The 24,970-nt window shown below is 46.6% G+C and overlaps 1 protein-coding gene and 1 pseudogene across 2 annotated transcripts in view; one reads left to right on the top strand and one right to left on the bottom strand.

Moving 5' to 3' along the window:
* Window positions 1-417: 417 nt before the first annotated feature.
* Window positions 418-24,970, bottom strand: part of SCP2 (sterol carrier protein 2) — a 107,594-nt gene continuing 83,041 nt past the window's right edge. For both annotated transcript variants that reach the window (XM_075556199.1, XM_075556210.1), the window contains 3 exons: window positions 15,120-15,249; window positions 4,172-4,251; window positions 418-1,549 (listed from right to left, as the gene is read on the bottom strand). In XM_075556199.1, coding sequence (XP_075412314.1) covers window positions 1,454-1,549; window positions 4,172-4,251; window positions 15,120-15,249 — 306 coding nt within the window. In that variant the 3' untranslated portion in view covers window positions 418-1,453. The remainder of the gene's footprint in view (window positions 1,550-4,171; window positions 4,252-15,119; window positions 15,250-24,970) is intronic.
* Window positions 15,517-16,181, top strand: LOC142428995 (large ribosomal subunit protein mL42 pseudogene; annotated as a pseudogene).

Here is a 24,970-nt window from a genome sequence, read left to right as displayed (position 1 = left end):
CAACCTGTGGGTTGACCTCAACCATGAGGTCAGCAGTTTGAAACCACCCACTACCCCTGAGGGAAGAGATGAGGCTTTCTATTTCCATAAAGTTACAGACTTGGAAACCCACAGGGCGGTCAACTCGGTCCGAAATGTCATTATGAGTGGAAATTGGATGGCAGTCTGGTTCGGGTTGTGATGGCAGATGCAGGCAGGCTGGCATCTATTTGACCAAGGGAACAAGTGTCCCAGTGGTTGGTCACGTGCTCTTCCCACTGAACCACACTGCCTCCCGAAGCAAGATCGGGTGATGATGTGAACTGAGCTCGTGGAGAACGTCTGGATGACCCACAGCCTGTAACCCCCCCAGGGCTCCTTCTAGAAAACTCCGAGCAAGAGGGGCACAGCCCAACAGAGACAAAGGCAGTCCAGGGAAGCTGTTTTAGTTTTTATTAAAGATTCTTTCCAGAGCATTATTTTACCCCATATCTCATTGTAGAAATCGTAATATCAGCATCAGAAAAATTAGGGGAAAAGATTAATTAAATGAGGATCATCAATTAAATGAAATGTCGATGAAAATAGGAAACTATAACAAAGAGCTGAGAGCTTCACAGGTTTAAACAAACCGATTATCATTTGAAAACTGTGCATCTCAAAGGAAATTTCCTCTGTGCAGTGATTTCCCTCCACGGTTGTTTCATGATTTAAATACACTGAGTTTTTAAAAAATCAAACCATCTTGAAAATAGTTTCTTTATTTAAACAAAAGGACAATGCTAAGCTATAGATTTCTTTTGTTTTCTCACCTCCCAAGGTCTACTGATATTTAGTAGCTCTGAGCAGAAAAACATCATTTTGAGTACACAGAACTGCAATATTAAAATCATTATTTTTTAACCCCAGTTGAGAATTTTGAAAACTGTCGCTGAAAAACAGATTCAGTCCCGGAGTGCTCAGCACTCATTCCTGGGCAGCTACACGGGGAGTGGGGGTGGGGAGTGGGGGGGTTCTTCCCAAGTTCTCCCAAGGAAAACTCCGAAACTGAATCTGCAGCAGGATGATCCTTACAGATCCTTTGTAAGCAAATTGAGAGCCTTTGTTTACCCAGTTTTGTGATGTTACTGTCCCTGATTTTTTTCCTGCAGCTCAGTGTTACCTCACACCACAATTGCCATATTAACTTTGTACTGCACAGCTGCGCACAGTTGAGCAAAGCAGCAAGCCGGGGGCCGGACTCCATCCACCCAGAGTGAGGAGCCAAAACAACCAACCAACCAGCTTCGGTCACACTCATTTCAGAAGAAACCTACCCCGGGTTATTTGTCAATGCTTAGCTTCTGTCTAATTTCTGACAAGGAAGTACATGGATTTATTTCGATACATCTCAGGCTGATTTTCTTTTTTTTTTTTTATCTTTTTTTGCATCTCAAGCTGATTTTCAAAGGCGGCCGGCCAGAGGTGGGGCTCTTCACAGCTTAGCTTTGTCCGGCTGAAGCTGGAGATTCTGTAACTTCATAGCCAGCCCCATGTTACCGGTGATTTTCAATTTGCCTTGAAAGAAGGCCTGTGAGAAAGAAGGAAGGAAGTCTGTTACGGGGGTTGTTAGAGTGACGGATATTTCTAGACTGTACAGCCCGGAGACCATTCTTTATTCAGATCCCTTCCGTTGGTTGCTTCAGTCTGAAACCTGGCTTTCTGAGGAGAATTGGCACACCGTGCCTCAAGAGGAAGACTGTAAAGCCCACGCTTAGCACCTTCCCAGGGTCTTCCCTCACACGTTACCCCCACTTCTTACCCGCACCCCTCAGAGGGGTGCATTTCCCACACATTAGACATGCTAGATTTATTTTGTGTGAAAACAATTCACGTGGGTCAGGAAGACAGACTGAACTTTTCAGCAGTCTGCCAGGAGAAAGCGTGCATGTGAAACGTGCTTACTCAACTTTTGGGCTCCCGTGCAATGTGTATTAAATGCCACTGACATTTTTGGGGTCCACAGGATGGAGGGCCTCCCCCTACTTACTGCAGGCTGCCGGGCCGCTCAGACTAGGGCGCGAGTTACTCTGGCGCAAGACAGGCAGACGCGCATCTGAAGTGAGTGCCACAATTTGCCGCACTTTAACACCGGAGCACGTGGTGTTTGCTAGGCCCACCGTGCGACCAAATCCCGGGAAAACCAGAGGAACAGCAAAATTGGGCACATGGCAGGATTTCCTGCGATGGGGAGCTCTGTTCTTAAAATCAGAAGGGGCCAGGTGGGAAGCTTCTGGGAGCCCTGGCTGTTCAAGCAGACACAGTAAGAAGCCAGCGACTCTTTCTCTCCTGTGCCTTCCAAGGGATACACAGATCGTTCTGCCTTTCGACACCTGCGGGTAAGAGTGACTAATCCCGCCCCCCGTCTGGACAAGCTAAAGATTTCCTTCTAGATGGCCTGGAGCCTTCTGTCTGACGATTTAAAGGTCAGATGTCTCAGAACACAAGCTATTTACCATATGTTCTTTAAAAACAGCCCCGTCGCTCTGTAACCAACAAGTCACCACCTTCCCATTCAAGTTAGAAGAGACCAGGATTTGGATTTATGAAAAGAGAAACTGATTTATTTACTATTAATAGAGAAAGCATGGATCTCCTCTCTTGAGAGAATCCAAACATAAGGACTGGCCCCTAGGGGCGTCTGTGCTTTCTGGTGGAGAGCGCTTGGCTTGGTTTCCACAGGAGCCAAACACTGGAATGAGAATTTCCACCAACTTAATGGCTTCCAGTCAAATCCTCTGGACTGAACACCAGGGGAAGACCATTAGCACATCAATTGAAAGATCTGCACCCTTTTTGATCTTTAATTCCATTGGGTGTTCACAGGTGTTCAAGACAAAGAAGCTGGCATCTTGACACACCTCCTCCAGACCCAGCAAAAACAAAAAGGGCGGGCCTAGGCTGATGTGCGTGGAGTGTGGCCTCCTGCCAGTGCTGTGTCTGAGCGTGGAGGCCCCGGAGTGGGGAGCGGTGAGTGGGAAGGGAGACAAGGACGGCAGCCAGCGCCGACACTGGTGGCCTCTGTTCTGTGCAAGTTTCTGGAAAGGCTCTGAGTGGAAAGAGCGCGCCAACGTATTCCACTGAACATGTCACAGGTGCGGATCCCTGACTCGTCCTGGCAGCAGCCGGCACATGCCCGAGCTCAGAAAAGGCATTTTCCGTGGGCATAAGAATTCGTCTGAGCCAAACCTGCAGATGCCTTTGGGTGTGAACAGGGCGCCACATGTCCAAGAACGCCAAGGAACCAGCTTGAGACCAATAAATAAAGGCGCAACATGGAAAGCAGCGTCTTTGGTTCTTTGTCTGTCACCCGGGGCTGTCCCCCGAGAGTCAGCGTAAGACGTTGGCTTGGCACCGTGCAACTGGAGAGTACACGGGGACCCCCTGAAAATGTTGGGGGCAGGGCCACCTGCTCCAGGTGCCACTGCTTAGTCAATAAGCTTAATCCACCAACTGTCTCCTGAAAGCCTGGGCCCGGCAGGCACAGAACTAGGCTGGAGGAAGACAAAGAGGACCGCTCCGAGGTTCCTGAGCTGACACTGATGGAGGCGGAAACGGGCACGGGAGAGGCCTGGCTACTGCCCCCTCACTTGGACGAAGCTCCTGGGTTTTGAAAGACAAAGATGAGGTGTGTGATGGAAATCGTTGAGGGAAATGCAAAGCGAAGGACAGAGGTCTGAAAAGTAACGCTGGTTCACATGGCTGCCTCCACCTGGAATGTGCTTCCTTTCCATCACTGCCGTATGACCACCCTTGAGGCTCGGCTCGTGGGTCGCCTCTTCAGGCCGGCTTGCCCTGATGGCTCTGGAAGACACGCTGCCCTTCCCTCATCCGACCCCTCCCCCAGCCTTGCATGGGGCCCTGGGCCCCTGGCTGACCTGACTCACTAAAGATCTGTCTCCCACCAAATTGTGGCTGCCCTGAGCATGTGAATTGCTTCTTATTCATTGGGGTAGGCCCAATACCCACAGCAGTGTCTGAAACAGAGCTTGTCATCCGTTCCACAGGGGCTTGTCATCCATTAAGTGCATAGCTTGGGGGACACCACGTTTGGGCTGGCCTTGACTATTTGGTACTTAAGGCCTGAGGCTGATGAAGTGGGAAGGGCTAAAAGGACCCACCTACCAGAAGGACACCTGTTTCTCGTACTTACCGACTGGGGATTCATCTTGCCCGTCATTAGAGCCAGAAAGTCCGAGTCTGAGATCGTGACAGTGCAGTCAGCCTTCTTATCTGAGAGGGGCCAAGGGAGGGAGAGACGAGAGCACCTTAGTCACAAGCTGTGGACCGCAACAGAATCCCAGCCAGCACTGGCCATCTCTGATGAGATGGGATGGGTGAACTCAAGTCAGTGGGGTACAGTGTACAAGAGAAGACGTAGACCTACACACACTGACCTTAAACAATCACAAAGCAAATTATCAGTATGTTCCCGTTTTTGCTTAAGCAGATACTCAATGATGTATAGGAAAATCATCTGCAAACAGAGACGCCAACATATCAATACTAGTCACTGTGGTGGACACACTCTAAGGCAGCCCATGGTCCCTGCCTCCTGGTGTCCATGCCTGTGTGCCTCCCTGCCCTGAGTGTGAATCTCGCTCCTAAGCAACAAAATGCAGCACAGGCAATGGGCCCCATCTTGCCAGCAGACACACTCCTACTTTCCCACTGGCTTTGGAGGAGCTAGTGGTGATGCTGTGAACTGCCTTGGCAGGAAGCCAGGACTGCCAAGAGTCAGCAAAAACCAAGAAACTGTCGTCCTCCCAGCCGCAGAAGAATAACTCCTGGCGACCCCCGAAAGAAGCTTAGACCTGGTCCTTCCCTGGTAAAGCCTCCAGATGAGAACTCAGCCTCGACTGAGACTCTGTGTAGAGAAATCACTAAGCTATGCACAGAAACTTCTGTTCCAGGGAAAATGAGCGAATGCATGTGTCTTAAGCCAGGAAATTTGTGGCATTTTGTTATGCAGTAATAGAAGACTATTATTAGTCTTTTAATTAATGAACTTATCCTGTAAATGATCAGAGGTTAAATATTTTAGGCTTTGAGGGCCATTTGGTTTCTGCTGTACTTACTCAACTCAGTCCTTGTAGCTGGAAAGCAGCTACAGATGATCTCTCAACACATTTTATTTTCAAAAAGTGGAGGCAGACAGAGATAGCAACTGGATCAACAAGCTCAAAGGGACATGAGTGGGAGGCTGGCAGAGAATGCAGAGCTAACACCGGAGGACAAGGACAGCAACGTCCTGGAACTGACTGGACAATGCTGCACGACTCTGATGAGTGGGCCGGAACTACTGAGATGTATGAGATGTGAACTGGATGATGGCGAAATCAGTAAAAATAAACTAATTTCAAAAAAAGTAGCAGCAGATAGATGGAGAGAAAATATTTACAATACATAGATCGGGCAAAAACCTTGACTGCAGAATATAGGAAGACCTTTAGTTTTACAGACTCGCTATGAGTCAGAATTGACTCAGTGGCAGTGAGTTTGGTTTGAGGAGTTTATGAGGAGTTTACGAATACAAGACTGGGCCAGTAACACCTACAGGCAGGTTATAACTGAGACACTGCAAGTGCGCCACAAGAAGCCCATGAAACGGTGTTCAACTTCATTAGGCATCCAGAGATACAAATAAAACCATGACGAGGCAGTACACAGCGGTTAGGATGACTGGCAGCACTCTGCCAGCGGGACTGCAAAAGGGTCCTCCCTCGGGAAACCAGTCGGCTCGTTCTTGTACACTCACACGCAAGCCCCCTCTGAGGTGCTTGCCCGAGTGCAAGGGAAACACGTGCTCACACACACACCTGCCCGGCCTTATTCCTAACTGCGAAAAACTGGAGACAGCCCAAGTGTACACAAGTGGTGACGGAATAAACGGCTCAGAAACAGAGAGGCACAAACCTCCGCTGAGAGCCGCGGCTACAGCATTAATTGCCACGTTCTGCCCAGTGAAATCAGCGGCTCAAAAGGCTACTGGATGACCCACTTACAGAACATTCTGGAAAAGGCAAACTCAGGGGCACTGACAAAATGCCAATGCTGACCCTTTTCTTCATCTCCGGGGGGTATTTTTATGATTTATGTACTTTTTAATGTCTGCACGTGATTTGTGCATGTAAGTGAAAATGTGTCTGTGACATTTATATGTCATGTTTCCAAACCCGACAGACTACACATAAAGATAGGATTTAGAAAGATCAAAGGCAGTGATACTGAAAACAAAACATGAGACACTGACTTGACTTAATGTTAGGACTGACTTAGGTCAGTCTCCTCAGCATGGAAGAGTGTTTTAAGTTGGGGACTACCTGAACGGGTCTCAACAACAAAATGAGTTTAATATACACAGTTTTAAATAGCATGCGTGTCCTCTGGAAGACACACATGAGAATCTTTATGGCACTTTTCTCAAAAGGCCCCAACAAAAACAATGCAAAGACACAACACGGTGGGTGAGCACCCACTTTCAGGATGCCCTCCCGGTCCCAGCAAGTGTGGGTGCAGATCCAGGGGTTTGCTCTACGCTCAGGGCTTCCTGCAACTGTGTTGGGCGCCTGGCTCTGGCCCTGGCCCAGCCCTTAGCCCCACTGAGGCAGAGGCTTCGGCTCAGCTCTGCTCACTTTGGGATATCAAACGCCCACTCACTCCTTCCAGCACACGTCTCTAATGCCCCCCTCTTCTTTTCCTTCCACCCCACAGCAAAGTTGAGCTGCAGGGCCTCAGGTTGCCAAGGGAGCTGGGAGCCCTGAATAGGCACCCGCTGGAGGCCTCCGCCACAGACGGGGGCAGCCCCACTGGCAGGGAGAGCAGAGGTCCAGGGGAAAGCCTAGAGGTCACCCAGGGACCCTTCTTAAGGTAGGGGCCTCCAAAATAGTGGGAAAGGTTTTTCCCACGACTGTCAAAAATGTGAGATGCTGGATAAGAGAGATGCTGATAAGAGAGCTGTAGGGTATAGGCTAGCCTTCAAAAACATTTTACCAAAAAAAAAAAATCCAAAAACAAAACGAGGTTTATGACCTGGGTTTGGCCCACAGTCTGCAATTCCTGACCTGAAGGGTCACGTTATGAAGGAATCATATTTTGGTTTTGTTTATCTTTTTTTTTGGCTATTACTTTTTCTACAATGAGTGTATATTGCCTATTTGATAGGGCCTCAAAGGGGTCATGGAAAAAATTCATTATTTTTTAATTCCATTTCTCATGAACTTTTTGAAGCCCCCTCATCTAATACAAAGTTTTAAAAATATAATTTTTTAGAAGTATACAGTAAATCAATTGAAAATACTTTATCTCATTGCCAAATCGGCCATGTTGATAACAGGTTCAAATGGGAAAGAAAACAATCACCAAGAAAGCTTCCCTGCAGAGGTTGGTGGGGTGGGGACGGTGAGGGGAGTTGGGGAGCAAACAGTGCATGCAGGAGCGGGGAGGGAGCACTAGACCTGACTGTGATGATGTACATACAACTCTTTTTAAAGGTGACTTACCTATGGAAGTGTTTGATAAAAGAATTTTATAACCAGAAAACCACTAAAAACACCCAAAGAAACCAAAGTTGACCAATGGTTACTATGGGTGAAGGAGGAAGAGTTTTCGCTTAGAGACATGGAGTTTCTGTTAATGGTGGTGGTAAAATTTGGAAAAGGATATCAATAATGATTTCACAACACAAAAAGTATAATCAATAGCAATGAATTATACATGTACAAGGTATTGAATTGGAGAATGTTTTGTTACACATATTTTTGCCACAATTAAAATAAAGGAAACATATGTAAAAATATGCTGGAAAAATATGCTGTTATAATTGATGTATGGATTATTATAAGAGCTGTAAGATATCCCAATAGAATAATCTTAAAATAACAATGAGTAGAAGAAAAAAGAAAATGTTCTAAATTGTGGTAATGATTGCACAACCTTTTAACATGCCTGAACTATTAAATTGTATGATATGTGAATGAAGTGCCAATAAAACAAAGAAGAGCTTTCAGCCCTCATGCTCTAGAGCAATCAATGTAACAAGAGTACATTTCTAACAGACGGGCCTTCTCTCCTTTTGGCACAAATTAAAGTTGGCCTATCCCCCTACTCTGTTTTCTTTCCGTGTATTTGTCCAAAAATGTTTTTCAGCCTGTTCTCTAGAATAAATAGCTCCAAGGTCTTGAAGAGAATTTGGTGTATTGCACACAGAAGGTATTCGACATGCTCATAACGAATAAACGGATAGACTGTACAGCGTTGCACGGGTCAGAGCGTGTATGCTTCCATAGTAGAGATGGGGTGAACTATGAAGCTATAGCATGCCCACATTACTAAATAACTGAAGACAGAAAAGACCAGATAAGTTGGGTTCTTTTAATTATTTGCCTTAGAAATCAGTGTCAATCTTCCTTAAAAGACTGAGATTGCGGAAGACCTGATACAAGGGGCTTAAGTGGAGAGCAAATGCCTTGAGAATGATTGGGGCAGGGAATGTATGGATGTGCTTTATACAATTGATGTATGTATATGTATGGATGGTGATAAGAGTTGTATGAGTCCCTAATAAAATGTAAAAGAAGAAAAGAGGAGAAAAAAATGATTAGGGCAAAGACTGTACAGATGTGCTTTATACAATTGATGTATGTATATGTATGAACTGTGAAAAGAATTGTATGAGCCCCTAATAAATTGTTAAAATTTAAAAAAAAGACTGAGATTGCACAGCTCGCCTACCTTTGCGTCTAATAGCATTTCCTCGTATTACCAGGTAAAAGGTGTGAAGTCTGGGGAACAAAGGGATTTACCATACAGACCAGTGATTCCTAACATAGACGACACTGCCCCCTGGGGGCTGCAAAAGCAGATACCTACACTTTATGTGGATCATCACAAACTATGGATCGCCTTGAGAAGAACGGCAGTTGCAGAACGCTTCCTTGTGCTCACAAGGAACCTGTACAAGGATCAAGTGGCAGTTGTGCGAACAAAGGACTATTGTCTGGTCTCAAAACAGTAAAGGTGTGTATCAGGGTTGTATCCTCTCATCATACTGACTCAAACTGAATGCTGAGCAAATCCTCAGAGAAGCTGATATTGAAGAAGAATTTGGCACCAGGATTGGAGGAAACTTTATTAACAACCCTCAATGTGCAGATGGCACAACCTTGCTTGCTTAGAGCGAGGAGGACTTGAAGCCCTTGCTGATGAAGATCAAAGATTGCAGCCTTCAGTGTGGATGACAACTCAATGTAAAGAAAATCAGCATCTTTACAACTGGATCAATAGGTAACCTCATAGAGTAATGGCAAAAGGTTGAAGCTGTCAAGGACTTTGTCGTGCGTGGATCCACAATCAATGCTCATGGAAGCAGCAGCAAGAGATCAAACGATGCATAGTGTTAGGTCAATCTGCTGCACAAGACCTCTTTGGAGCTCTGAACAGCAGGAAGGTTACTTTGAGGGCTGAGGTGGGCCTGACCCACGCCGTGGCATTTTCCTCATCTCATACACCTGTCAAAGTTGTACACTGAATAAGGAAGACAAAAAGAATCGATACATTTGAGTTGTGTTGCTGGAGAAGAATACTGACAGTACCATGCACTGCCAAAAAAACAAACGAGTCTGTCATGGAAGAAGTACGGTCAGAAGAGTGTTCTTTGGAGGCAAGGATGGCAAGACTTTGTCATCCATACTTTGGACATGTTGTCAGGAGAGACCAGCCTCTGGAGAAGGGCATCGTGCTTGGTGAAGTGGAAGGGCGGCGACAAAGAGGAAGGTCCCCAAGGAGATGGACTGACAGAGGCTGCCTCAATGGGCTCAGGCGTAGCAACACTTGTGAGGATGGTGCAGACCAGGCAGTGTTTCATTCTGTTGTGGGTGTGTTCATTGTGTGTGTTGTGAGTGTGCAGACCAGGCAGTGTGTTCACTCAGTGTTTCATTCTGGGTTGTTAGAGGTCTGCCTCAATGTGATAGCACCTAACAACCACAACAACACCTGGGCGGCAAGCTATGGTACAACAGGTTTCACTGCCAGGGGAAACAAATTTTTTTTTTTCCTCAAAAGAGGTGGCAGGTCTACTAAGTTTTGGGGCCTACAGTGTAAACAATCTAGTTTTCTCTATGGATCATGAAAGAACAGGGAGAAAAGCTACCAAGATGAGATCTTTGTGGTCGGGCTTGATCCTAATATTCCATAATGGGATTTTTAGTTATTAAAGGCAACTTCAGAAATGATCCTGCTGCTGCTCGTGCTGCTGATGGAGTATTGAGTGTTGACTGAGCACCTCACACACTCACCTCATCTGTTCTTTAAACAACCCCATGAGGGTCAGCCGCCCTTGTAAGTCAGCTTGCCGTGCTATGGTGACTTGCATGATCACCCCTGAGGAACAGGTTCCGGTAGAGCTCCCAGTCAAAGACGATGGAGAAAGAATAGGTGATCTGAGCCAGGAGAAGCCTTATGAACAGCAGGAATGCGGTCTGAGACAGTGCTAGAAGACGAGTCTCTCCGAGTGGAAGGCACCCAAAATATGCCTGGGGAAGAGCTGCCTCCTCTCAGTAGAGCTGACCTTAATGACTTGGACGGAGCCAAGGAAAGCCAATGTTAAGAGAGACCAGTCCCCAGGAAAGGACCTGCTGCTTGCTTAAGTGGAGGGTCAGGGGGAAAGAGGAAGACAATCACGGAGATGGGCTGACAGCGGGGCTGTAACAATTGTGAGGATGGCCCCGCACCGAGCGGTGTTGTACACAGGGTCGCTCTGGGTCAGAGCTCACTTGTTGGCACTTAACAACACAAGCAACATGAGGGCGAGCGGAAGAAAGCTGTGGCAACCTACTTCGGTAAAGATGTCAACCTCAGAAACCCGCTGTTCTCCAGAAGGTCGGGGTAACTATGAACTGAAATCACCTAGCTGGCAGTGGGCTTGGTTCTTCTGGATGAAGCATGGAGACGTCAGATAACCTGCCCGTGGTCCCAGAGCTGGTGAGTGGCTGAGCTATGCCTGAATGCAGATTCCTTTCTCCTGAGGCCACACTCGCTCCTCCTGTGCCCTGTGCATTGCTGCCTCCTCTGGTTCCAGGAAGCAGGCACGTTCAACTCTGCTGCAAGTGGGGGCTCCATCAGCTTCTCAGCCTCCAAAGAATCCCAGCTGTTCTCCTATTCCCCCACATCCTATTGAGGGGTCACGGACAAGCCTAATGTGTGCAAGTGAAGTTAATGCTATGCTTACTTGGCAACAATTGTGTGATAAATTGGTTCCTACTGAGGAGGCTGCAAATGGCAGTGAGCCTGAGGGCAGAGAACTGCCCATAGGGCTTCCAAGGCTGTCAGCTCCTCCCACTGCAGCCGCCTGTGGCCTTGACATGCCGACCTTCCAGACAGCACTGAAGCACCACACCACCAGAGCTCCTTTGTTGTGTCAGAGACATAAAAAAAATAATGTGTGATATGCGAGATGCGGAGAGAGTAATGATTTACTGAGCATTCACTATGCCGGGAAGGAGCCCTGGAGGCATCGTGATTATGCATTGGCTGCTAACCATAAGGTCAGAAGTTCAAAACCCCCAGTTGTTCCGAGGGAGAGAAAGCTGAGGCTTTCTACCCCTGTACGGAGTTATAGTCTCAGAAACCCACAGGGGTAGCTCCATCCTCTTCGACAGGGTCCTGATGAGTTGGGATCAACTCAATGGCAGTGAGGCTTGGGTTCTTTTTTCTGAGCACTGTGCCAGGTGCTTTCCTGTCGTTATCTCATTAATCAGCATAACAACTGTGTGGATGGAAATTACTCTCACCATTTTCTCGACGCGGCAATTGGATAAGGGAAGGTACACATGCAGAAAGTGACACGGTTACCATCTGAACCCAGGTTTGAGTGTCTCCCAAAGCTATGTACGCTCTTTCCACTACACCTTGGGACGGGAGCTGGGGTGGGGGTGGGGGCAGGTGAGGGGGAGGCTGAGGTTTTCTGTATCACGATCCTCCCCAAGGACAGGGTGCAGAACTCAAGCAAGTGCGGAGCGGGAATGAAGGACTGCGGGAATAATGAGTGGCATTGGCTTGATCAAGGCTGGCCTCCTGGTGATAGGCTCCGTGAGTCCTGTGAAGGGGGGCAGGTGGGGCAGAACTAGGGGCAAAGGCACTAAAAGGCCTCCAGGCAACAAAACAAGGTTATGGGAAATTCCCCAAATCTCAACTCTTAATATAACCATCTGGATAAGCATAGCCAAGTCCACCCGAGTACACGTGAGTGAAATACACAATCACCTGGTGGCACAAAGGAAACCTCTCAAACCTATGAGAAGAAGGAGAAGTTCCCTCTCAGATGCCAGTTCAAGCCAGGACAGGTTATTAATGCTTTACTGAGCTGATTTCGAACAAATGGGCATTTGTGGGTTCATGTAAACGGAGCTGGCATTTTCCCGTGGTGGCTTTTACTGGAGAAGTCCCTATTTCAACGCTACTCCTGGCTGCCAATGAGTGTGTGTTTCAGCAAATCGCCCTGCCCTGAGCCAAGGTCCTTTCGGGTCTGGATGGGTCACCTAACTTGGAGAGAACATAGCCCCAGCTATTTGTAGGAGACCAGCCTTTTCGGAAACCACTCCACAGCTTTCCATCAGCCCATTCTATTGTATGGCAACAAACAAACAAAAATGGGAGGCAAACAGGGAAAATGTTGGTAAAATCACCTACCTGGGCTTATTAGGCTATAATCCTGAAGTCACCGTGTATGAACTTTCAGCCATACGACTGTATTTCCAAAAGCACTTCCCATTTCTAAAGGCTAGGATCTAGATGAGACATTTCATTTTCCTTCCTGCACCAAAGGAGTCTCATAGAATGCTAACATCTTGTCACTTTCTGCTCAGCTGGGAGGGGAGGAGGGAGGCAGGGAGACTCTCTATAAACCATCCAGGAACCTTCCACAGCAAAGCCATGCTGGCCTCACCAGACGCCCTGGCCACTACTCAGCTTTCCTCCTTCCTCACTCATGGGCTCCTTACTCAGCAGTGAATTAGCGGTGCTCAGGGTTTTCTGTTTCCTAGCTTGAAACTCTATGCCAGGGTTCTGCCAACCTCTCCACCTCCAAATGCCCACTTGTTATCTACCCTCTCAGAGGCCCCTACCTCTCCTTCCGAAAGGCTAATCCCCCTCCACCTGGCACCTGATGCTCCTCTGTCCTGCAGAATGTCACTCAGAAGGTATACACAGCAAAACCCTACTATCTCCGGTGGACCACCTGCTCCTGCACATCCTCCAGGTCCCATCAATGACCCTTCTGTGTCCCTGCCATCCATCCTTCACCTCGGCCTGACTTTTCTCACGGCCGACCCTCCGTGGCACCTGCAAACTTGAGACTGCTGGCAACCTCCATCCTCCTCCTTGCTCTCCAGGCCTCTGTCTCTCTCTTTCCAGCTCATCAGGTCTAAGGTACCCGCTGCATCTTCTAAAACACAGCTCTGATTTTTAGAGTTTCCACTTAAAAACCTCTAATGAATTGATTATATAAGCATGTCAAAAAGTCCAGTTATAAAATGATAGAAACCTATTAAACAAAATGACTAAAGTGTGAGGCTACTGCTGTCTCCATGCCTCCTCCATTAGGTCCCTCCGCTTCTGAGGGAGGGGCATCTGTCTCTGCAATGCCTCCCTGAAGACGTCTGTGCTCATCGATGGGCACCGTGTCAAAAGAACAGTTTGGGGCAGCTTCGAGGGGCTCACCGTGTCCCTGGTAAGTGCTCTTTGAGTTTCAAGAAGCAAAAAGAAAAGTCTGAAGGGGCAAGATCAGTGCTATAGGGCGGCCAGAGGCAGGTTTCCCAATGCGGTTCTCATAGGACAGGCGGCCCTGCAGCCCTCTGAGAATGAGCACGCGCATTGTCATGATGGAAAACATTATTCCCCCCCGGTGCAACTCTCTCTCACCAATGCAGTTATCCACTTTCTTTAGTTTTTCACCATCAGCCCTCACAAGCAGCCTGTGCACATCAACAAATTCTATCAAGATTGTACCACTGGAATCTCCCCAAATTGTGGCTATCACCTCATGAGCTGAACGCTGTCTTGCCTATCTTTGAGGTCTTCCTGGCCTTCCTGAAAGGGTTTGGTCCACCTGGAAACAGTTACCTTATGTGAGGCAGCATTCCCGCCAACTTACTGCAAAACTTCAGTGATTTGGAAAACTGTTCACTTTGGTTTTGCTAGAAATTTGTTATTAGCCCTAACCTCAGAATTGTTTTTGCCCATGGCATAAAATGTACCCTCTTTAATGAAGGAACTCTAACAAGACTGGCATTTGTCTGGAGTCACCCACTGGTCTCCAAGGCAGGCTTATGCATATTTAGTCTGGAATGAGCCTGTGTGCGTATGAACGGGAACCCAGGTGGTGACACTCCTGGACACAGCCTGGTATACACTCAGCGTTCACAGCGTGGCATGTTAAGCCTTCCTAAAAAGCTAGTCCCCATCTTCCATATTCCTAAACCTCACCATACTCTCTGCCTACCCTCCCCACCACCCCCCACCAAACAAACAAAAACTTAACGGTACAATACAGCTACTACTTACTGGGTGTTTACTATGTGCCATTCATTCATGAAGGGCCTGAGATTGATTTTGAACTTGTTTATTTCAATGAAGGCCTCCCATACACCAGGTACCACTCCTCTTGGTACTGGGAACATAGAGAGCAATGAACCCCACAGGCAACAGTCTGTCTTCGTGGAACCGAGAGTTCAAGTGGGGAACACGGGCAGGGGGCACATAAGTAAGAGTCACACGAGATACCCGAGGACAGTAAGGGCAATGAAGAGCAACAAAGTGAGCTTAATAGCTGCCCCTGAGGCGCCCGCACACCTATAAAGGAAGCCCTTTGGGGGAAACCAAGACTCACGGCGACTCCACGTGTGTCAGAAGAGGAGATTCTGCACAGGGTTCTATCAGGCAGTTTTTTTGAAAATAGATCACCTTCCAAGGAACCTCAGTGTGGCTCCGAGCCCCCCACCTTCTGTTAGCACCACCCAGAGAGCAGGCAGACCCCTCTTCCCAGCTGCCGGCCAGTGTGAGCACCCAGTGCTGCACTACAGATGATGAAGCAGCCCCTGACTCACCTGAGTTAAGGTGCACAGAGCCTTTGCCGTTCTTCACGTCCACCACCCAGGTGGCTTCTTTACCCCCGGGGCCATCCTTCACCTTGAAGGCAAACACACCACCGATCTTCTTCACAAACTGCTCTCCTTCCTAGAGAGAGAGAGAGAATGAAACATAACAAGTACTGGTGCTGCATGAAGTGTGTTTCTCTGACTTCCCTACACAGAGGAACGGTTTGAACAGATGAGGGTTGGGAGCAGCAGGGTTGGCACGTCGTCTGTCCCCAAGCTTCCTGGGGATCTTTTAGCTGGAAACGGCTAAAAGGCAACCAGGCCTCACTGTCCACATCTGCCAGACGGAAGGAGGAGAAGGGCATTCTGGAGACAGCGGGAGGAAAGGAAGGGAGGATGGGGAGGCATGGCAGCCTTTCCTGAGGAAGCAGCCTTCCCTGGGCTCTGCTCTGAAAGATTCACCCTGTCCTCTCTAAACCCAGAAAGTGCACACCTCCTCTTTAGAAGGGGGACGGAGACCAGAGGACCATTTTGTCATGAGAACCTGTCAAGGGATGAAAATAGATGTGCCTGGAAGCAGATGCTTTAAAGTTCCTCTTTACCACATCGCTTGCCATACCGTCCGACACACGCATCTTGGTCCACCACGGCAGCAGCAGCGGTCGCATGGGCACTGCCAAACAGAACTGTCCTCAAACGTTTCTCTCCAACTAGAAATGGAGTTTTACACAGTGTTTGTCATCAATCTACACAGTCTCTCCCAGAAGACTATAATTGGAAGGTGGCGCTTGCTTGGACATCAGATGGCAGGACGTAGTATGCCACTGCCCTTCTGTGGACATTCCATAAGAACATACAAGACCTATTCCTCAGCCAGATCCTATACCTCACAGTAAAGAAACACATGGGCATGTGCTGAAAACTAGACTAGAAGTGAAGGGTCAGCCCCTTGAGCAAAGGCCTGGGCTAGAACAACTTAGCACAATGTTCCTTACTACGGAGCACCGATGATGCCCTCAGGGGCCGTGGCACCAACGTTGTGAGAAATTAAATCCTCCCAAAGACAGGTGATTTCGAGGTCCTCATTAGGAAGCAGAGAGAAATGTTATCTTTTGCCTCATTTGCCACCTGAGGAAAATATCCTATGTAGTCCCTACTATGTTATATAATAAATTTTCTTAATTAAAAAAGGGGGGAGCACAAGGTCTTTCCCACATATTTTTTGTTCCCCACAATCAGAATTTAAAAGCGGTCTGAATCAAGGTCTTTTACTGCTCTACTGATTTTCTGGATTCAAATAAAGAATTATACAAGTAATCTGCCATCCTCCTGTTAGTGATGGATCCTGGAGAACAAGAAAAATAGCCTCTTTCTCCCTCCCTGGTCTCCCTGACTTCTTCCATCTTTCCTTCCTGAAACGTGTAGTCAGCCAGGCATTGTTCCAGGCTCTGAGAGTGGAGAAGGAGGAGTGCGGAGAGAAAGTGGAGACAATAAACACACTGGGACCAGCCCTGGGTGAGAGGAGAGTGCAGGGACTGCAGGGGCCCCACAGGGCTGGTGGGGCCAGCCCCACTGTAGGCCAGTTTGAAAAGACACCACTACAATAGCAGCACTGAATTTTCCCCCTTCGAGAAGAAATGCACTCTGTTATGGAAAACTTAACGAGTAATTCTCGTAATAAAGTTAGATAAATAGGAAAATATAGATCATAATTTCCTCACCAATGTATTTTTAAAATAATGTCATTATGCACAGGATTTTAGAGTCTATTTTTATGTTTCGTATAATTGCCCTTATTTCTATGGCAGTAAATATTCTTCGGCATCATGCTAAACATGGAGTGTTTGATAGGAACATGTTCCACATCCCTCCGTTACTTCACATGGCTTAGTCCTAACTTCCGACTCTTATAACAATGCTGAGCGCATCATCACAGCTTCAGTCACTTACGGATAAATTCCTGGGATGAAAATTCACCCTTTAAGAATGCTGAATCCGGACTCAGATAGCACAGGTGTGAGAACCTGCCTCCTTGTGCGTACACTTAGATCACCCGGAAAACTGCTAACCCTCTGAGTCTGCTCATTCTTTTCCTTAAATGGGGATATTAGCAGTAGCTACCCTGTAAAGTTGTATGAGGACTGAATTATGTAAATACCCATAAAACAGTATCACTCCACGTCTGCGGTTTTCTTATTCTATTCCTTGTCTGTTGTTCCTATTCGCCAGAGTTGTTTTCTTTCTCCGACAGTTCAATGTTGGCTTTTCTTCATGTACATTACTCTTTACTATGGAAATCCTCATAATTATTCTCTTCCAAATCCTGACTTTTCTTGCATATTTGGGGAAGACTTTTTCTCCTTTGGACACACTTTATAATCCTTGAAAATGCTACTGGATTTAGAAGGCGTTGCATAAGATATAGGACTGACTCGATGGCAGCGAGTTTCCCACCTTCTTTATTTCAGTCTTACATTTCCGTAAGAATATATATCCAAGATCCTTCCCTTTGGTCTCACCATATTCATTCTTTTAACTAAAGTTCTGTTCAGACACGGTGTATCAGAATACTTACATAAATATTGCCCCGCAGCGGTTTTATAAACTGGCTTCAGCTAGTATGCCAAGAGTCCAGCCTAAGCTCCTTTTTTTGTTGGTAGTGGTTTGTTTTATAAAGTTTAGCTTCATTGATATATAATTTATACATGTAAAACTTACCTTCGTAAAGCGTACGTCTGAGTGGGGTTGGTGTTGGTTTTCATGGACTCAGAACTGTGGGCCCAACACCACTACGTAATGTTAGAACATTCTCATCAAGCCTGTGACCACAAGCAGGCACTGTCTGTCCTCCCCGCCCCAAGCCCCTTGTTGGCAGTCAGTATAGATTTGCTGTGTGAGTCTGGGTACATTAGAGAAACAAATGTACAGAAACTCTTGTATAAGAGAGAGTTTTACATAAAGGTTAAGTGTGCATCAAGAAAACATCCCAACCCAGTGCTGCCCAAGCCCACAAGTCCAACACTAACCCATTAACCCATATGTCCAACACCAATCCACAAAGTCGTCCATCTCACAAAACAGACACAATGACGCTGACTGCAGGAGGAAAGCAGAATCAGTGAATGTGTAAGCATCTCAGCGCTGGCAGGGGTCTCCACACGGCTGCTCCAGCACCCAGGGCTGCATTGGGGTAGGTCCACGTGGCTTCTTCTCAGGGATATCTTGGAGGAAGTGAGTCTTGCCAGCTGAAGCAGGGAACTGGCTAAGGCAGCTACACCCTGGTCCAACCATCACAAAGCAAGAGACCCAAGGTTCATGGAGCCATTTATCCCTCCGCCCTTCAATTAATCCCACATGTGTTTATCGGCCAGGTTGCACAATAAACTACCTCACTTGTCAATGTGGACCAGGCATATAAAGGGAGTCATTCAATTTGAGGTCTTTTCTGATGGGCTTCTTGGTGACCTAGAACAGTGTTTCCAAGGGCGGCCCATGTTATACCGTGCCTCCAAATTCCCTCCTGTTTTACGGTGGACTAATATTCCACTGGGTGGTGAGACCATGTTTTGTTGAGCCGTTCTTCAGCTGATACACATCTGGATTGTTTCTACTTTTTGATGATTCTGAATAAGGGTGCTATGAACGTCCATGCATTATATGATTTCATTTCTCTTGAGAGAATCCAGCAGTGGAACTGCCGGGTCCCATGGTACCTCTGTGTATTTGCGTGTAACTTGTTGAGGAACTGCCTGTTCCCCACAGTGGCTGCACCACATTATAATTCCAGCAGGGCTCACTGAGGGTTGCGGAGTTCCCACCGCCTGTTGTGCCAGCCTGGCCGATAAACACAAGTAGGATTAACTGAAGGGCAGAGGGATAAATGGCTCTGTGAGCCTCGCCTTGCTTGTTCTGTGCCTCAGTTTAAAGGGGTACACTACCTGTGGACTGTGTCGCTGTAAGTTGAGGTCCCTTTAAGCCCACACGATTGGAATGTTCATCTCTGGAGCTGGGGACCAACAGTTGATGACAACTGGGGACCTGCCTTGCTGTTTGCTGCCTGGGTATATATAGCCCAGCTCTCTCTACAGAAGGGGACTGGCAACTGGCGGCTCTCAAGTCTTGAAGGACTGCTAGTGTCTCACTGCTTTATAATTTAACTGTTAATTTCTTGTATTATCTATCTGTATATAACTTAACGGTTCATTTCTTGTATTATATATCTATATTTATAAATATATTTTTATATAATTGCTAGCAATCTGGTTTGTCTCTCTAGAGAACCCTGTCCAACACAAGTGTATTGACCATATCATTTATTCTAGCCACTTTCACTACATTCAAGAGCAACTTTTAGAGCCTCTTATGACATCCATTTTGGCCTTCTCATTCTTTCTTGTCTTTTTAATGACCTTTTTTTTTTTTTTGGCTTTCTTCATGTGTGATATCATCCTGCAGCGGTCAGGTCTTCAGTCACCAGTGTTCAGTACACCAGATCTATTCTTGAGATGGTCTACAAATTCAAGTAGGCTATGAGGGCAACGAATGTATAAGGGTGCTTTACTTAATTGGTGTATGTATGGATTGTGATAAGAGTTGTATGAGCCCCAATAAAATGATATTTTTTAAGAAAAAGAAAAAAATTCAAGTAGGATATCTTCAAGGTAGTACTTTAACTCTTGTGGATTTAATTCTCTTCAGCTTCAACTTAAGCTTGCACATGAGCAATTGCTGGTCTGTTCCAAAAGTGGCCTTGACCCAACTGATGACACTGAGTTCCTCCATCAGCTCTGTACACAGATGGAGCCCATTTGATTTCTGGGCATTCTATCTGGAGAGGTCCGTGTGCATGGTCACCATTAACTGTTCGTGAAAACGAGCTACGACAAATTGTGGCACATGTAGGAGCACAGAGAACAGTTTGAATGCTTCTTCACCTCATTGCAATGAGTAAGTCATTGGTCTTGCAAAATTCTCTCATGCAATCTCCAGCATCATTTCTATCACCAAGGCCATCTTTTATAACTACTGATTCTTCTTCGTTTCCAATATTTGCATCCTGACCATGAGTATTATCAAGGCATCTTGGTTGCATGCTTGATGATCAACTAATCCAGGAGGTGCTCTTTGATCAAGAACCAACAATACTGAAGGAAGACATCTACACTGAAGGAACTGGCAAAAACAAGGCTTTGGGAATTGCAAGAAAAACAATTGAGGTATTTCAACAAATGAATGCAAGACTGGAAATGCTCACTAATCCGCGCCAAGAAGTTTAAAAAAACAGCTACCTGGCCAACCAGCTGGAAGCGACCCATATTTGTACCCATTCCAAAGAAAAGTAATGCAACAGAATCAGGAAATTTACTGAACTGTACCATTATATCACATGAAAGTAAATGTTACCAGGGATAATTCAACTGGTTGCAACAGTATATCAACAGGGAGCTGCCAGAAATTCAAGTTAGATTAAGAAGAGAATAGGGAACGAGCAATATCAGTGCTGATGTCAGATGGATTTTGAATGAAAGCAGGCAATTCCAAAGATGTTTGTTTACCTGTGCTTTCTGAACTACACAAAGGAATTAACTGGATGGAGCACACAAATTGTGGTAGCATTGCAAAGAATGGGAATTCCACTTAACATTGTTCAAGGCAGTCCTTCAAAGAGAACAAGGAAGCACTGCATGATTTACAACCAGGAAAGGGGCGTATCAGGATTGTATTTTCCCACCACACTCATTCAATCCGTGGTATGTTGAGTAAATAATCCAAGAAGCTGGGATACATGAGAAAGAATGCAGCATCAGGATTGGAGGAGGACTCATTATCAACCTGTGATATGCAAATTATACAACTTTGCCTCCTGAAAGCTAAGAGGTCTTGAAATGTTTCCTAATGACGAGTACAAGTCAATGTAAAGAAAGCCACAACCTTCACAGCTGGACCCATAGACAACATCATGATAAACCGAGAAAAGACTGACGTTAGGATTTCATTTTACTTGAATCCACAATCAACACTCAGGGAAGCAGCAATCAAGGAATCAAATGACCTGGTATGTCGGGGAAATGTGCTACAAAAGAACTCTCTTAAGTGGTAAAAATCAAAGCCATGTCTTGAGGAGTAAGGTGACCCAAGCCACCGTACTTTCAATCACCTCGTATGAATGAGAGAGCTACACAGTGAATAAGGGCAATAGAAGACTTGCTGCTTTGAGTCAGGGAGGTGGAGACGAATACTCGAAGTACCATGGGATGCTCCAAACACGGTTCCTCAGGAATGAGGCACCAAGACCTCATCGTACCTGCTTTGGGCATGCTCTCAGGAGAGGCCAGTCCCTGAGAAAGGACATCATAAAGCAGGTCAGCAAAAACTGACATGGGCTGACCTAGCAGCTACCACATACAATTATGAAGATGGTCTAGGACCAAGCAGTGGTTTAGTCTATGGACACTGGGTTGCTCTGATTAAGAATGATAGTGCTTAACACTACCACCCACAAAAATTTACATACACTTTCACCCTCTTGTTTCTTTAATCTTCACAAATACCCTATTCACAGTTCTCTTCCGGCAGAAGTAATAGCTCCTTTGGTAGAAGCACTCTAACTACCCTCCGCCGGTCTCCGAAGTACTCTAATCTAGCTCACATAACCCCGCTAACACAACCCACCTGACAGCTTGAACTTCGAGCACCCAAATGAGGGCAGTGAAGCAATCTGTCTTTTCAGAGATCACAACGAACATCCTCCAATGGTCTGAAGGCTGTTTGTGTCCATCCCAATCTCCAACCACTTCTATCCTCTCAGGCTTTAAGCCACGAACCCACATCTGTGCCTGGTTCTCCGCCCAGCTCCGCCTCAGCTCCCCCACTGGCTCATCCGGAAAGGCTGCTCTGTCACAACCAGATACTCTGGATGGCTCCTGGTGTGTGCGCCCACTCAAAGTCTATGCACGCTCTTCTTCTCGTGCGTACTTGCCCCACTGCAAAGGGGCTCACATCAACACCTCCAAACTCTAGTCTATGGCAGCTGAGCAGTTTCTGCCACCAGAACAGGAATTACAGGACAACTGAAAAGTCCTCTCCCGGGTCCCAGGAACCCTTTACAAGCCCAGGTTCTGTGCAAACATCCGGGCAGGGGGCAGACCATCGCAATCATGCTGGTGTGCCAGGGGCCCTGAGATACCACTGGTCGGGGCATCCCTGCTGCCTGCTCAGACCACGCCTCAGCAAGACCGCAGAGAGCCCAAGAAGGAAGGCACCAGGGAACCTGTAGAGCTGCTGTCTGCAAACCTGGAGAGAAGCTCCTCCAAGCTTCCTGCTCCTCCTCTTACCTCGGAAGGCCCCTGCACCCTCATTTGCACTGCTCTTTCTCTGGAGAGCCAAAGGACCCTCCTATACAATCACATCCCTTTGGTGGACAGAAGGCTTTAAATTCAAGTGGGCGTGAGAGAGGGCTGAGGAACTGAGCAAGGAGGAGAGTGAAGAGGGAAAGGAAACACCTATCTTGTGAAACTGAGCACATGGGTACTCAAAGTTCTAAGTGCCTCGCTGGTAAAGAAAGTTCTTCTTTCTGAGTCGGCAAGGTCAAGGAGTAGGTCTGGCCTTAAACGTAACAGTAAAAAATAACCTGGGACAACTCACCAAAAGGGCAGCAGGGTGGAAACAAAATCTCGGGCCAGGTTCCCTTTGTGAATGCAGAGAATGCATGAATTGACAAAAGATCCCAAGACTTTCCCTTTCTGGTCCCGCAAACATTTAGGAAAGTGACAGTCGTGGGAAGGAGCAGAGAAACAAGGGGACAAGGCCCGTGGGGAGGAGGTTCGGGAGGAGGAAAGAATGAAAGGGCCAGTGAGAAGCATCCATTTGCAAAGCAAATTGAAAATGCCCAAATAAAAAAGCACCGCCTTGTTCATCGCAAGAATCCCTAAAGCAAAACCAAACCCGCTGCCCTGGTTGATCGGGACTCCCAGCAACCTCACAGGGCCGAGCAGAACTGCCCCACGCGGTTCCGGTTCCCGAGGCGGGATGTGTAACGCACTGCGCCAGTCCCACCCACACGCATGCGCACACGCGAGTATTTCAAATAGTGGATCAAAAATTTCTATTTTCTGTTCATTCCATTTCTTCCCAAAGTTTTTTCATGAAGAAATACACACGTATCAGATGGTCATCACAGATAATCTCTAAATTTTAAAATATGATTCGGTTCTTAATTTTCTTTTGTTTTTTGACAGAGAAAAATGGAGTGAAACATGGCATAGCAACTATCCCAAGTAGTAGTGACACGAAAAAAAATATTTTTCAAGCTGACAGAATTCAACTTCACTTGAAGTCAGTGGTTCTCGTCCTTCCTAATGCTGCAACCCTTTCATACAGTTCCTCATGTGGTGGTGACCCCCAACCATAAGATTATTCTTGTTGCTACTTCATCACTGTCATTTTGCTGTTAAGAACGACCCCTGTGAAAGGGTCGTTCGGGCCCCAAAGGGGTCATGACCCACAGGTTGAGAACCGCTGCCTTAAGCGAACACTGATAAAAGACATCTTCGAAAAGCTATTTTAGCAAAGATTTTTTTTTTTTTTAGCAAAGATTTTTTAACAAAACAATTGGCCAACACAACTGGAGAAAGAGTGTGACACTGTCACGAGCAGTCTGTCCATTAGCTCCCTCTTCCTGGTGGCTCAGGGGAAAGACAAGGCTTTCTACTCCTGTAAACAGTTACCGCCTCCCAAACCGATAAGCGCAGTTCTACTGTGGCCTATGGGGTCACGCTGAGTCAGAATGACAAGTGTTTATCGGCAGGTTGGCACAACACACCTTCACTAGCTCAGGTAGTAATGGTCCGTACTGAGGCATGTGGCCCAGAGGAAAAGGTTCGACTCAATAGGTGGACCCATGTGGGTGGATCCCCAGAGGACGAGCCCAGGGCCAGAGCAGCCATCAGAGTTCTGAGTCCTGGCCCTTCCCTACCTCCGGAAGGTGGCTGATCCGTCTGGAAACCCTAGACACATCATCAGCACGTCCCTGACAAGACACACGAGTCACCCGAGAAATCCTGTGTCTAGAAGGGGTATGTTTGCCTTACCAGTGCGGGCTCTACCAAGAACACACCCAGCTTTGTTTGTTTCCAAGCACTTGGATCCCCTCAGCTGCTGTTTGATCTGAATTGTGTGACTGTGGCTATAACTAAGCCCTGTAGAGTCTCAAAACTCAAAGCAAACAATGAAATCTTAAAATCCCCACAATGTAAAACACTGAAGTGAATATGTAACTCTGACTGAAGAGGATGACTCTCTTTTTTGGAGAAAGAGCCACGGTTAGCTTGACTTAGTAGGATGATTATCTACCAAAACCTAATTTTTCTACATAAAGTAGCTCTGTCTATGTAAGATCCAAGTCCAGTGTGAGACCAAAAAAAACAAATTAGCAACCACTCTGGAAAAATTAAAACACAAAGTCTTAAGAAGAGTTATAACATCCCCAGAGGGTTGGGGGAGGGTGGAATGGAAAGGGGGGAACTGATTACAAGGATCCACATATAACCTCCTCCCTGGGGGAATGGACAACAGAAAAGTGGGTGAAGGGAGACGTCAGACTGTGTAAGATATGACAAAATAATAATTTATAAATTATCAAGGGGTCATGAGGGAGGGGAGTACAGGGAAGGAGGGGAAAATGGGGACCTGATACCAAGGGCTCAAGTAGAAAGCAAATGTTTTGAGAATGATGAGGGCAACAAATGTACTAATGTGCTTGACACAATGGATGGATGTATGGATTGTGATAAAAGCTCTAAGAGCGCCCAATAAAATGATTTAAAAAAATAATTCTAACATCTAGCACCTTAAAAAGTTCC

Source organism: Tenrec ecaudatus, chromosome 1, assembly GCF_050624435.1.
Source record: "Tenrec ecaudatus isolate mTenEca1 chromosome 1, mTenEca1.hap1, whole genome shotgun sequence".
NCBI lineage: Eukaryota > Metazoa > Chordata > Mammalia > Afrosoricida > Tenrecidae > Tenrec > Tenrec ecaudatus.
This window is presented reverse-complemented; position numbering and strand designations above follow the sequence as displayed.